Genomic DNA, 12,141 nt, shown 5'->3' on the forward strand with positions numbered 1-12,141 from the left:
AATTTAGCTGCATTATTGTATAATGAGGCTACTTGCTATCTGGATGTTGAAAAGTAATGGCTGGTGGCTGGGGCTTTACGTGTCTTTGCAAAGAAGCTTTTGAAAAGAAGAAAAAAGCTTTTTGTCAAACATAGGATATTCTATGAACATAGATAACCAGTGACTTAATTGAAGGGAGGAACAACAGTCTTTTATTCTGGTAAATGCAAGATTTAGACAGTACAAGGTCTTGGCATTAGAACAGACATGAGCAGTGATGAAGCTAGAAAGAAGGGACATTTAAGAAGGAGCTCTTCCTCTGTGACTGGAATACTTTCTGATAAATTATTCTAAAGGGATTTGTAACTTATTGGTGGGGGGGTAGTATAATTTTATCACTATTTTTAGATGCCAGATTCAGCACAGAAGGCAACTTAACCCATTTTATAATTGAAGTAACCATTGTAGATGTTAATGACTAAAAATAGTAGGGGGACGGACTTGACCAGACTGAAAAAAAAAATGGGCTTCACTGTTTCATGGTCATCCATTGCCCCTCCCTGTGTCTGCCATCACGAGTGTTCCTCCCCGTGTTGAGTGCATTGTGATTTATGGAAGGGAAATCCTAGATCCTGCTAGACTGTGGTGCATCACTACGGTATACAGGGAAGAGGTCATACTTGGATATATGTAATGGTAAAAATACTTGTAGATCAGTATCAGCCTTGCAATGGACAAGCCTTAATAGAGTTGCTCCTGACTTTAGAGTTCAAATGATTTTAGGATTATAGTAAGGTAGTTGCTGTCCTACAGTAATATTTTCCTTGGTGAAACAGATTTCTGGAGAAAAATAAATGTTTCTTTTTATTGTTGAAGTAGGAAGTTCGCACTGCTGACAGTTTTCTAAAAGAATGGGATGTAGATGGGAGTTAGTCACGGTACAGGTTTGAAAACTCTCTGTTCTGGTGTTTCTGCTGCTGGCAGGTGTGTTAGTGCTTTGTTTCTTTTTCTGTTTCCTTTGTGAATGACTGTTGTCCTTGTATTGGTTTCTTATGCTTTCCTCAACGAAATTACATAGACAGGTAATGGCTTGAATTACCTCCAAGTTTCTGAGCAAAATTCAGAACTACCTGGTATCCTATTAGTTCACTCTGCCTGTTCCTGGCAAAGGCCTGTGTCAGTTTGGGAAAAGACCTCTGTGTTTATTTGTCATCTACATCCACGCTGGGGAAGTACTCCATTATATCTATACCCGTACATTAAGATGAAGGTATCCCTAATGCAAACACGCTTTATACTGGCAAAGCTACATCTTTTGTGATGGGGCTTGGCTGCAGAACTAACTTGAGTGACAGAAGGAAGTCTGCTGCTGTAACTGCATTCACACTAGGGCGTTCCTGCATCCATTGCTGGGTGAGCTATTTGAAAACTTGTGCATTCAGTCTCATTTTTGCTTTTAGAGAGAAAACATCCCGGTCGTGAAGCTAGATATAGTTTTACTCCCATCTTCATTTTTTACCATGAGTGTCTTGCTTCTGTGTGTGGGTGGCTTTTGTTTTGGTTTTGTTTTGTTTGGGGAGTGTGTTTGCTTTTGTATTTTTAAATAGGTAAAATGCATTGAATTTGAATTGGGAAGACTGTTGATTTCTGTTTATTTTGAACACTCTTAATGTATGCTGAAGGATAAGAGAACAAATGAGAGAGGTTTGGGCAGAAGAAAAAAAAAAGCTGTAGACTAGAAGAGTTTAAACAGATGAAAGCAGGATCCGTTGCAAAAGACTGGTAGGGCTTCGATGCAAAAACAAATGTAACTTGCCATGTTGACCTCTTATGATTGTTTGGTTTTGGTATGGCATTTCAAAGCTCGAGTTTTATTTTGGTTGTAACTTTTAAGTCAGAGTACCTTTTTCTTGCCAATTCCTGACATGGAGTGATGGTCTGACCAGTATTTAACCCAGAGGTATTGCTTTTTAATAAACTGTACATCTGAAAAGATAGGATACCAGAATGAACATTTCAGTAGAATTGGCTTTGGGTGTAACCTTGCTTCTGTGTATGTTGTTTCTTACATAGTGAGCAGAGTGAGCTCTTCTCAATGGTTTATAGTCCTAGGGGTTAATTTAGTCCTCATCTCTGGCTCTCCTAATGATTTTTTTTTTATGGTTATTTTGCTGAAAAAGCAAATTTCTCAGTACTACTGTGCAACTCTGCTCATGTCAAGAAAAAGTGTCTGCATTACTGTTTGTGAAGTAAGGAAGGCAAACCGTAATAATGCTAGAATACATTTGTTTTATATGCATAACCAACTCTTGTCCTGACATTGATGTTCCTTACATTGCCATTGGGCAAATCAGTAGGTTTATGCAATTGTAAGGCAGTATTAACATCCATATAAATTTATAGGTATTTAAGCTAAGTTTAGTGCGGTTTGGTGTGGGTGGGTGTGTTGGTAGCTGGTGGACATTTGGGGGGTGTTTGGTTTGGGTTTTTTTGTTTGGTTTTGTGGAGTTTTTTTAATTATTGAGGTTTGGGTTGTTCTTAATTTTTTTAAGTATCTTCTAACTAATCCAGGAAGGAAGTAAAACAGACTTTAGTGTAGACTGTTGCTAGCCTAATTTTACTGCCAAGTTAGCTGTATGTTAGTGTTGTGTGGCTGAAAGAAGGCTTTAGAGAACTTGCTTGTATTAACTTAAGTCAGTGAAATTACACTCCTAATTCTAGGGCTTGAGTTTCTGCAGAAAACCTCTGTTAAGTGAAATAACTTAGTAGGTTAAAAGTGTGAAGTTTTGCTGGCACAGGCTGAATTTGCGTTAAGAATACTCTCCTAGTAGGGTGTGTTTATATGCCTGTAGTGATACATTGTTACATATGCTGGCCAGTTTCTTAGAGTTTTGGTTGTCTATGCATGTTTTGTTTCTATGCATTTGAACTGCTATGCTGGCATGTGTTACTCCTCTGGTTTGGTTTTGTTTATTTGTATAAATAATGTTGGAACGCCTCTCGTTACCGCTGCTATTTCCATTTTGCTGATCTCCCTTCATCAAGCATATTCTCTCGTCGTTCTCTGAGCAGTCAGGTTAGTGGTACAGTATGTCTGAGATGGACGTTGAGCCTGAAGTCCTATCTGTCATACCCTAATGGTCAGTATTCCTATCTTAATAAAAAGGAAAGAGGCAGAGGAGGAAGGAGGAAAACACTTAGGAACTTGAATGGGTAAGGATTTGAGCCCTACATGTGACAAGAAATTGATCTCTTGATGGCAGTTGCTGACACTGGTTACCTTAGAATTAGAGCATGAAGTGGCCTGCTTGCAGAAATGGGGTTTGTTCCTCTTGCAGTGTTGTTGATTTCAGTTGTGCAGTTTGTGAAGTAGTTAAAATGGCTGTCCTTACCCTAGCACCCGATTATTTTTCAACACTGATTCATGGCACCTGTTGCTGAAAGCACGTGTCAGTGAGAGTCGGTTTTCTAGTGTTGATGGGTACTCATTTCATTTTGGCGCCTTAATCATAGTACGTTCTTCTCCAAGCTTAGGTGAGGTTATATTTTGCATGCCTTCTCGGCTTACTAAAGCTTTCACAGATTGAGACTTCTAGTGTTAAAAATATTACAAACTGTACTGCTCTCTAATCTTGAATGGCTTCTGGTAACCTTCCAGCACTAACAAAACAGTGGTCTAGTTTTAGTAGTGTGTATCTAAATACAATTACAAGCTCAGAGTAGATTGCACGTTAGCAATAGATTTGCTATAGAGCTGTCATTGGTTTGTTTGGGTTTTTTTTAAGTAAAAGTATGTTGGGAGTAGTACCTCAAATGTATTTTTCTATGTTCTAACTTGTCTCTATCTCCACAGCTATTACTGTAATTACAGAGAGAACCTGAATTACGATGGGGGACGACAGTGAGTGGATGAAACTGCCCATTGACCAGAAATGTGAACACAAGGTAGGAAATCTTGTCTTTTGGGTTTGACTTGCTGTATGTCTTTGCTGTGGTGATTCTGTGGTACTCCTCTGTCTAAGTACACCATAGTTAGGTAATCTCAACAGCTGTGCAGTGTGCTTATAACAGGTCTGAAAAGGCATCGGTTCTATGCAACCTGGAGAGTGAATAACATTTCTTAAGCAGAATTTAGTAGCATAATTTGAATAGCATAACCTTGTGTGCTGAAAGATCAGTGGACTCTTTCATGTGGAGAAATTACTCAACTGGAGCTGAAACTATTGTTGTGCTCCCATCTACTCATCAGTGATTGTTAGAGCTTATGAAGAGCAGTGGGGGAGACTGGCTTCTCTCTGTCCAGATCATTCTTGGCAGGAGAAGAGTGAGTATTTTGTCGTGTTGCATATTATTCATATAGTCACTGAAGAGAAATGTTGCAGATGCCAGCTTTCTGAGCACACTTTCAACTATGATTGAAGAATTTTATGAAATTGGTGAGTTAAGATTGTACTAGCACAACATTTAAATGCCTGATTTCTGCTTTTAGCTATGGAAAGCCAGATTAAATGGTTATGAAGAAGCCCTTAAACTCTTCCAGAAGATTGATGATGAGAAGAGTCCCGAATGGTCCAAGTATCTTGGATTGATAAAAAAGTTTGTGACAGACTCTAATGCAGTGGCTCAGTTGAAAGGACTGGAAGCAGCGCTTGCTTATGTTGAAAATGCTCATGTAGCTGGAAAGTAAGTATCCTTCTCTTGCTACTAGTGGGCTACTACAACAGTTTAATGTGCCTCTTTGAGAAAGGCTGCAGATAAATTGTACAGTGGCCACTTACAGTTCTGATCTTTACTGTTGAGAGCAAGACTTGCTTTCTGATCTAGAGAATTTGCTGACTAGTAGGCTTTCCTTGTAGATGGCCTCCATGTGTGTGTTAACCTGTCAGAAATCACTTACAATATTCAAAGAAACTATTAAAGACAGTAGTAAAGCTTTCTGAAATGGTAAAGAAAGGGAATCAGTAATTTGGTGGTACAGGTGCTGTGAACTGTCTTGTTTGACTGAAAGTCTGTACATAGAGGGAGCCTTTTTTCCAGGAGAGTATTAGTTTAATTAATTATTAAATAAAAGGTAGTTATGTTTGTGGTGTTGGATCCAACTTAACCAGTATGAATCTTCATACCTGCCAATTTCTTCACAGGATGTTTGTTAGTATTTCGCTGTTGCCTAGCCCATGAAATAGCCTGTGCTCCTGAGGATTATATGAAAACACCTAATGGGCCAGATCAGTGCTTTGGTCCACTGACTTTGTGACTTCATGAAATGAATAGAAGTCTTATTTAAAAACAAAACAAAACCAAGCAAAACCCAAATAAACCCAAGACTTTGTTTAAAAACCCAACAGCCTTCCAGACCCCTTGATTTAAAAGAGATGTTAATGATTTAGTTGGCTGGAAGCTTTGAAATAAGTGTGAAGTTGTGTGCTGGGTTTATGCACCAATGCTATATGGGAGTTAATTTCTGGAACTTAATGTATATTAGTGACTGTGCTTTTGAGAAAATGTCTACTGTTCGCTGTCTGATGTAGTCTAGTATTTGGAACAGTTAACTAGCACTCCATCTGCAAGAGTTTTTTGATTTAAACTATAGGTTGAAGTCACCTCTTACAAAAGGTTGTTACCTTCAAAGTTAACTTAGAATTTTAGTCACTGTTATATGAGGACTTTTTCAGTTTCAATCCATGTTTTGGGTGTTGTGTGTGCTTTTGTCTGTGCATAATGGTGTAGAACACCTAATTCACTTAAATATTTCAAAATATTTATTCTCTCATCTTTCAGGACAACAGGAGAAGTAGCATCTGGAGTTGTAAATAAAGTGTTCAATCAACCGAAAGCCAGAGCAAAAGAGCTGGGTCTAGATATATGTCTAATGTATATAGAAATTGAGAAAGGAGAGGCTGTACAAGAAGAATTACTAAAGGGTCTGGAAAACAAAAACCCAAAAATCATAGTAGCATGTATAGAGACACTGAGGAAAGCGCTAAGGTAAGCTTTTAGTTTTCAGTTTGTGGGTGGTTGGTTTGGTGTTTTGTTTTTTTTTTTTCCCTTCACCCCAGCAGTATGTAGAGTCTAATTTGTTGCTTAAGTCTTTTTAGCAGGTCCTTGTTATTGTTGAATAGGTTGTATCTTTCCTGAACTGGTATTTTCTGACAGCATTTAAGAGCATCATGGGATTTGTTAGATGTGAGGGGTGTCTTTGTTGTATGAGCCTCATCTGGATTGCTTTCCCTCATGGCAACTGTTTACCAAACTTCCATTTTCACAAAGGACTCTGAAAGAAGGGCAGGATTAGGGTGTCTTGTTGCAGACTGTGGACCTTCTCTTCTGAGTAGCCGAGATAAACTCACTAGTGGTAAAACTCAAATGTAGTCTTTTTCTAAAAAAGCTTTTTTATAAAAACACAGTTTTCCTCACTGATGTGAACATCTTTAATTGAGTACATTGTGTGTGTTTGGAAGAGAAGAAAAGAGAAGGAAAAAGGAAAAACAAAAAGCTCATTGCACAGTAAGTTTTCATTGTCTGTGCAATAACTTCTTTATTAAAAAGAAATGCTGATAATGCTGCCTAAAAACCTAATCCAATTTAATTAAGATAGGGTAGTTGGTTTCAAGATTAGATTTGGAACTTTTGTATTGTTCCATTTCAAGTATGTTTGCTGTCTTTGTGAGTTGAGTGAAAAATAATAGGGTTTTATCAAGTTTTTATACTTGGTGTATATATATAATTCGCTGTCTGTTAGGTTATTTTTTTAAAGGAAACAAGTAATTTTGGTGTTAATAGAATACTGTTTTTTCTGAGAAGTAGTTAGTGTGACAACTCGATAATATAGATGGGAGAGTGTCTTATGCTAGGTGTTTTTCAGAGAAATTGCTGAAGTGTATGTGTAGATGGTCCTTGTCAAACTGATGTTTTCAAGCTTCTGTAATAGAAGTCAAAGCATTGGGCTTAGCAGATTACCTGTGCTTCTACTGAGTCAAACTACTGTCCCACATTTAAGAATATATTTTGGCTATTTTAAATTGCTTTATCTAATCAAATGTCCTCTTAACAGTACAGTGTAATTAGAAGCCTGCATAACCTTCTTCAATATCTTTCAACTCGCCATATCTATAAAATGTGCCACTTCTGCCTGTTTTTTTAATATGCAGTATTTTATTATCTTTGAGATGGCAAGATCAAATTCTTTCTTGGAGCCCTCTTGACTTAACCTTTGTTAAGCTGCTTCCAAGCTGTGTTGTTTCCTAAACTTGTCTTGTGCTTTGACAGAGTTTCTGCATTGATAACACAATTTGTCTCTGTTGTGCCCGGGGGGTAGCCTGAGTACATAACTAGTTTAGCTTCTGGTTGGGTTTTTTTAATCTTGTGTTAAGGTTTCTGTTCTTTCTTGTGTTATTATGAATTAGATAAGGAGAGGAGAATTTGCATAGGCACTTTTTGTGATAGGCTCATTTTTGAGTGCTGGGCAGCTCATTTGTTCATATTCTGCATTTAAGTTGTGTTGTTTCTAAGACTGGAGCCTCTTTTGCACGTTTTAATACTTGTGTTTTCTCAAAGTGGGCTTGGCAATAAAATGTTTAGCGCTAGAATTTTTAGAAAGCGAGACATGCAAGTTTTAGTTCCTGAGCAGCCATTTTTTGCTATTTTTTTTTTCATGTGGTACTTGATCGAAGGGAAGCAGAAGAAAAAGTATGGTTAGAAAGGTTAGTTTAGAATTCTCAAGGAAAATAAATGCTTTTGAATAAAAAAATTTATGGCTTCTGAGGTGATTTAGACGTGATGCTTTAAGAACTGTAGCAGTTAACGTTACTATGAGTATGAAAGGAAAGTCCTCGTGTTCTCATTCAGCAGTGATTGAAAAAAGAAGTTTGGTGTATTAACTCCAACAAGATGTAGAATCTGCTGACAGGGAAAGGTGATTGTCTGGGGAAACTTGTTTTATGTGTCCTTTCAGCAGCACATACTTCAACACATGTATTTTCTGTGAGGATGACCCGGGCTCACTATAATTATCTGGCCCAACAAATGGAAAGGTGACTAATGCTTTCACTGCAGTTTGCCTCCAAGGATAGACAAAGGAGATTCTATTCTGATTTAAAAAAAAAAAGTAGGTCATACAAATTTTGGTCTAAGGACGCTCTTTTCTTTTTCTCTTTTCTTTTCCCCCTTGGCAGGGGAACTGATTTAAGCAACAGATTGGATTAAGTGCTTTGAAGTAATTTCAGAGACCTGATTTTGTAATTCCAAGCTGGGCGCGGTGGATAATTATGATAGGGTAAATGCTCTTTAAATTTTAGAGTAGTGTAGTAGCTTCACAAAATAATAGCTATAATGATGATTCGTGTAAATAACACAATCTCTAAATACGCACTGGAAGCATTGCATAGATTGTTTAAAAAAAATCAGTTATTTGTGGGATCATTCTCTGGTTCCTGCCTGGATACTGATGCTGTTCCATGTTTTTAACTTTCAGTGAATTTGGTTCAAAAATAATCTCACTGAAGCCAATCATTAAAGTATTGCCAAAACTTTTTGAGTCTCGGGAAAAGGCTGTTCGAGATGAAGCCAAACTTCTTGCTGTGGAGATCTACCGTTGGATAAGGGATGCTCTGAGACCTCCACTGCAGAACATAAATTCAGTTCAGGTAGGCAGAAAGTACTTCTGTATCCAAACATAAAATACTTGAGCTTCCATGCTCATCCTGCCTGGTCCTGTGGTGTTGGGCATTCTTAAAGTCAAGGCTGGAATTTTTTAGGAATGGCAATGTTAATTTTTAGCTTCCTGTAACTTCACCTAAAATGTTAGTCCCTCTTTGTTATTTGTAAAGAAATTGTGACAATGTTTTGTTGCTCTTAATGTGTGGGAAGTTGTGGGGGGGAAGCATCATATTGAAGCTGAGGAGGGGATCTGAGGAGTAGAACGGTATTTCTTGGAGACCTAACCTAAGGGCAAGTGGTTACCTTTATTAAAGACCGTGACACTGAAAGTCTTCAAGTCGAACTATTTTCCTCAGTAGTTTTTTTTCCTCTTTTTTTCTTTTATACGACCCTTCAGGCTTGTTCTGGTGGTGCTCAGGATGTGACTGTTCCACTTCAGGAAGTGGCATTATGTTATGATAGATAACTATGCTATTGGAGATGGAACATTCAGTTATTTTAAAACTTTATAAATTATTTATGCATCCTTCCCTCCTACCCACTTGAATTAATTGTGTTCAGGTGGAAAGCAGTAATGTGCTGGGAAAAGGCATGGTTTAAAAGAAAGTCAAAACAAGAAAACCCAAAGCAAAACCATCCAAACAACAACAACAAAAAACAACCCACAAACAAACCCAAAACCAAACTGTCTCATGTAATGTACCTCAATGTGTTTGTCTCTTCTTAGTTTTAGTGTATAGTTATAGCATGGCTGCAAAGAAAAGATCTTCCTTCATGCTCAGCCATTTTTATTTTAAAGTTTCTACGGAGGGGACACACCATTCTGACTGTTCTACAGTTTTTCCTTATGTAAATGCTTTGCGTTCACATTTTTGTTGATACTTTGTTCTGTGGATATACTTGGTCAAAAGCTTCTGAACAGCGAATATGTAGGGGAAGTCACTTCTTTGATGGCAGAAAAAAAAAGATCTTGAAAGGTAGTGCCATGTTGGCTTTGAAATGGGAAAACTCCATTGCTTTCCATTAAGGGTTGCTGGTCTTGAGGTATGTACAAAATGTCATTGGTTCAATAATTCTTTTCCCTTTTGGCAGCTAAAAGAACTGGAAGAAGAGTGGGTCAAAGTGTCATCAGCTGCTCCTAAGCAGACCAGGTTCCTGCGTTCCCAGCAGGAGCTGAAAGCAAAATTTGAGCAGCAGCAGGCAGTTGGAGGAGATGCAGATGGAGGTAAATAAATTAATCTCTGAACTCCATTGGAATGTATATCACTGGGATATTATTTGTGAAGGAATGGGTTAAATTGTAAAAGTGCTTTTACTCAAACTGATGCAAAACCTAGGGTCCAGTACACAACAAGAAAATGTTGGCTGGGCAAAAAAAGCTTTATATGAATGAGTATCTGTTCTTTGGAATAGCAAAATCACAACACTGATAGTATTTTAAATAAGGAGCCTTAGGTGTTGCTGTAGTCAGAATTTCATTTGTCACTCTGCTTATATTTTTTCCTCTTCTGGTTGCAGGAGGTGATGATGAGGAAGATGCGGTACCACAAGTAGATGCATACGAGCTACTTGAAGCTGTAGAAATTCTTTCCAAGCTTCCCAAAGACTTCTATGAAAAAATAGTAAGCATAAACTTAAATACTACCAGTTAATTCTATGACATGTGGAGCTAATGAGTCTTAAGACTTACCGGCATTCTGCAATATGTGCTTTACTGCTGCGAGGATAATAATAGATTAGTGCAAGAGAAAGACATACTATCATAAATAAGTCTCAAAATTTGATTTACCAGCAAGAAACGTGTAATTTTCGGCAGCTGAAATATGTCTTGGGAAAGGACTGTACTTCATATTTCATTGCAATTATTGAATGAGTTTTGGGTCCCCTCCCGCCCTGTAGGCACAGACACAGCACCTATGGTGAGACAGTGACCTTGAGATTATCAGTTGTAGCAGCACATACTGGAAAAACATGCTGCTAGATTCAGCAAGTTCAGCCACTTAGAAGACACTGAGTTGAAAAGTTAAATCACTGAATAGAAAATGAGTTCTATTTAGCTCAAACCAGGACATTGTTGAACTGTTGGGAGACTTTGGCTTTCTCAGGATAGAGTTAAGTTTTTAAATATATTGGAATTGGTTTGTGGAAAGGATGCTTCTCTAGAACTTTTTGCATTTAGAACTGAATGTAAATTATTTACTCTGCAGGAGGCAAAAAAGTGGCAAGAAAGGAAGGAAGCTCTGGAAGCTGTTGAACTGCTGGTGAAAAATCCCAAATTGGAATCAGGAGACTATGCAGACTTGGTAAAAGTTCTCAAAAAGGTAATAAATAAAAGCCAGAGTGCACATACGGTTTAACTTTTTATTTTTTTACATTTATTTGTATTAAACTTTAAAAGTTACTTTAAAATATTAATGAGTAGAAAATCATTAGCTGAAACAGTGGTGGAAATAACCCAATCTGTGGCCCACTGACTGTTCTATGAAATTCTTCCATGTCTCTGAAACTTGGATTTTCAGTGTTTAATATGGGTTGGTTTTGTTTGTTCTCTCTTCAGGTTGTTGGAAAAGATACAAATGTTATGTTAGTTGCTTTGGCTGCCAAATGCCTTGCTGGACTAGCTACTGGCCTCCGAAAGAAATTTGGACAGTATGCAGGGCATGTAAGTAAGAGTATGTAGTTTTTTGGTTTTTATTGATGCTGGACACCAGGAAATACCTTGCTGGGGTTTTTTTGCCTCTTAAACCTTGTTATTTATCAAAGATGTTCTTTATACAATTGCAAATGCTTTCCTGCCCCTTAATGGAGCAAGCAGTGAAATATCTGCCAAGATCTCCTGCAGCTTAAGGTTAAAAGGACCTTGTTTATTCACATTCAGCAACATCAAGCCTACTATTGCAGTGAATCTTCTGTACTAAGACAACTCTGAATTACTCTGCATGAAATGAACTTTATTTACATTACCTCATCCTTGAGATACACCCACACAAATAGATTTGTAGGCCACAATGGAAAAATATTCTGCACTGGAATTCTACTTAGAAGCTCCATGATGTATGTTTTAGGTTGTTTGGGTTTTTTTGAATGTTGGTGGAGGATTGATGGTGGATGTTCTATGTGTTTGTTGTCTGGGTTTTGTGGGTTGTTTTTTTGTGGGTGGTTTGTTTAAATAGCAAACTACTGAGATATTTTAGTACTAAAATGTTCTGGTGATCTAGTTTAATGCTCTTCTCTGTTCTTCTTTGTTACTCTTCCCTTACCAACAGCTAATATCCTAGAAGCTTAACCAGTCTCTGGAAAGAAAAGGAACTTTTAATCAGTTGCAGTTGTCTCTGTTGCTGTGTTCTTTAACATGCTCAATCAGATTTTTCTTGTGATAAGCAAGAGGGATGCAGGTAGAGCTTAGACACAGAGAGAACTGATATGTGTGGCTTCCAGTAGTGTTGTATTTTGTGAGGAATTGGAAAGTTACTGAATCTCACTGCTTCAGAAACATTCAAGACTGCT

At 37.7% G+C, this 12,141-nt stretch overlaps 1 protein-coding gene across 2 annotated transcripts in view; it reads left to right on the forward strand.

Annotated features, from left to right (window-relative positions):
• Window positions 1-3,829: 3,829 nt before the first annotated feature.
• Window positions 3,830-12,141, forward strand: part of CKAP5 (cytoskeleton associated protein 5) — a 39,935-nt gene continuing 31,623 nt past the window's right edge. For both annotated transcript variants that reach the window (XM_010191829.1, XM_010191830.1), the window contains exons 1-8: window positions 3,830-3,924; window positions 4,469-4,662; window positions 5,758-5,964; window positions 8,450-8,621; window positions 9,727-9,859; window positions 10,153-10,256; window positions 10,842-10,955; window positions 11,192-11,296. In XM_010191829.1, the coding sequence (XP_010190131.1) occupies window positions 3,868-3,924; window positions 4,469-4,662; window positions 5,758-5,964; window positions 8,450-8,621; window positions 9,727-9,859; window positions 10,153-10,256; window positions 10,842-10,955; window positions 11,192-11,296 (1,086 nt within the window). In that variant the 5' untranslated portion in view covers window positions 3,830-3,867. The remainder of the gene's footprint in view (window positions 3,925-4,468; window positions 4,663-5,757; window positions 5,965-8,449; window positions 8,622-9,726; window positions 9,860-10,152; window positions 10,257-10,841; window positions 10,956-11,191; window positions 11,297-12,141) is intronic.

Source organism: Mesitornis unicolor, unplaced genomic scaffold (assembly GCF_000695765.1).
Source record: "Mesitornis unicolor isolate BGI_N332 unplaced genomic scaffold, ASM69576v1 scaffold12279, whole genome shotgun sequence".
NCBI lineage: Eukaryota > Metazoa > Chordata > Aves > Mesitornithiformes > Mesitornithidae > Mesitornis > Mesitornis unicolor.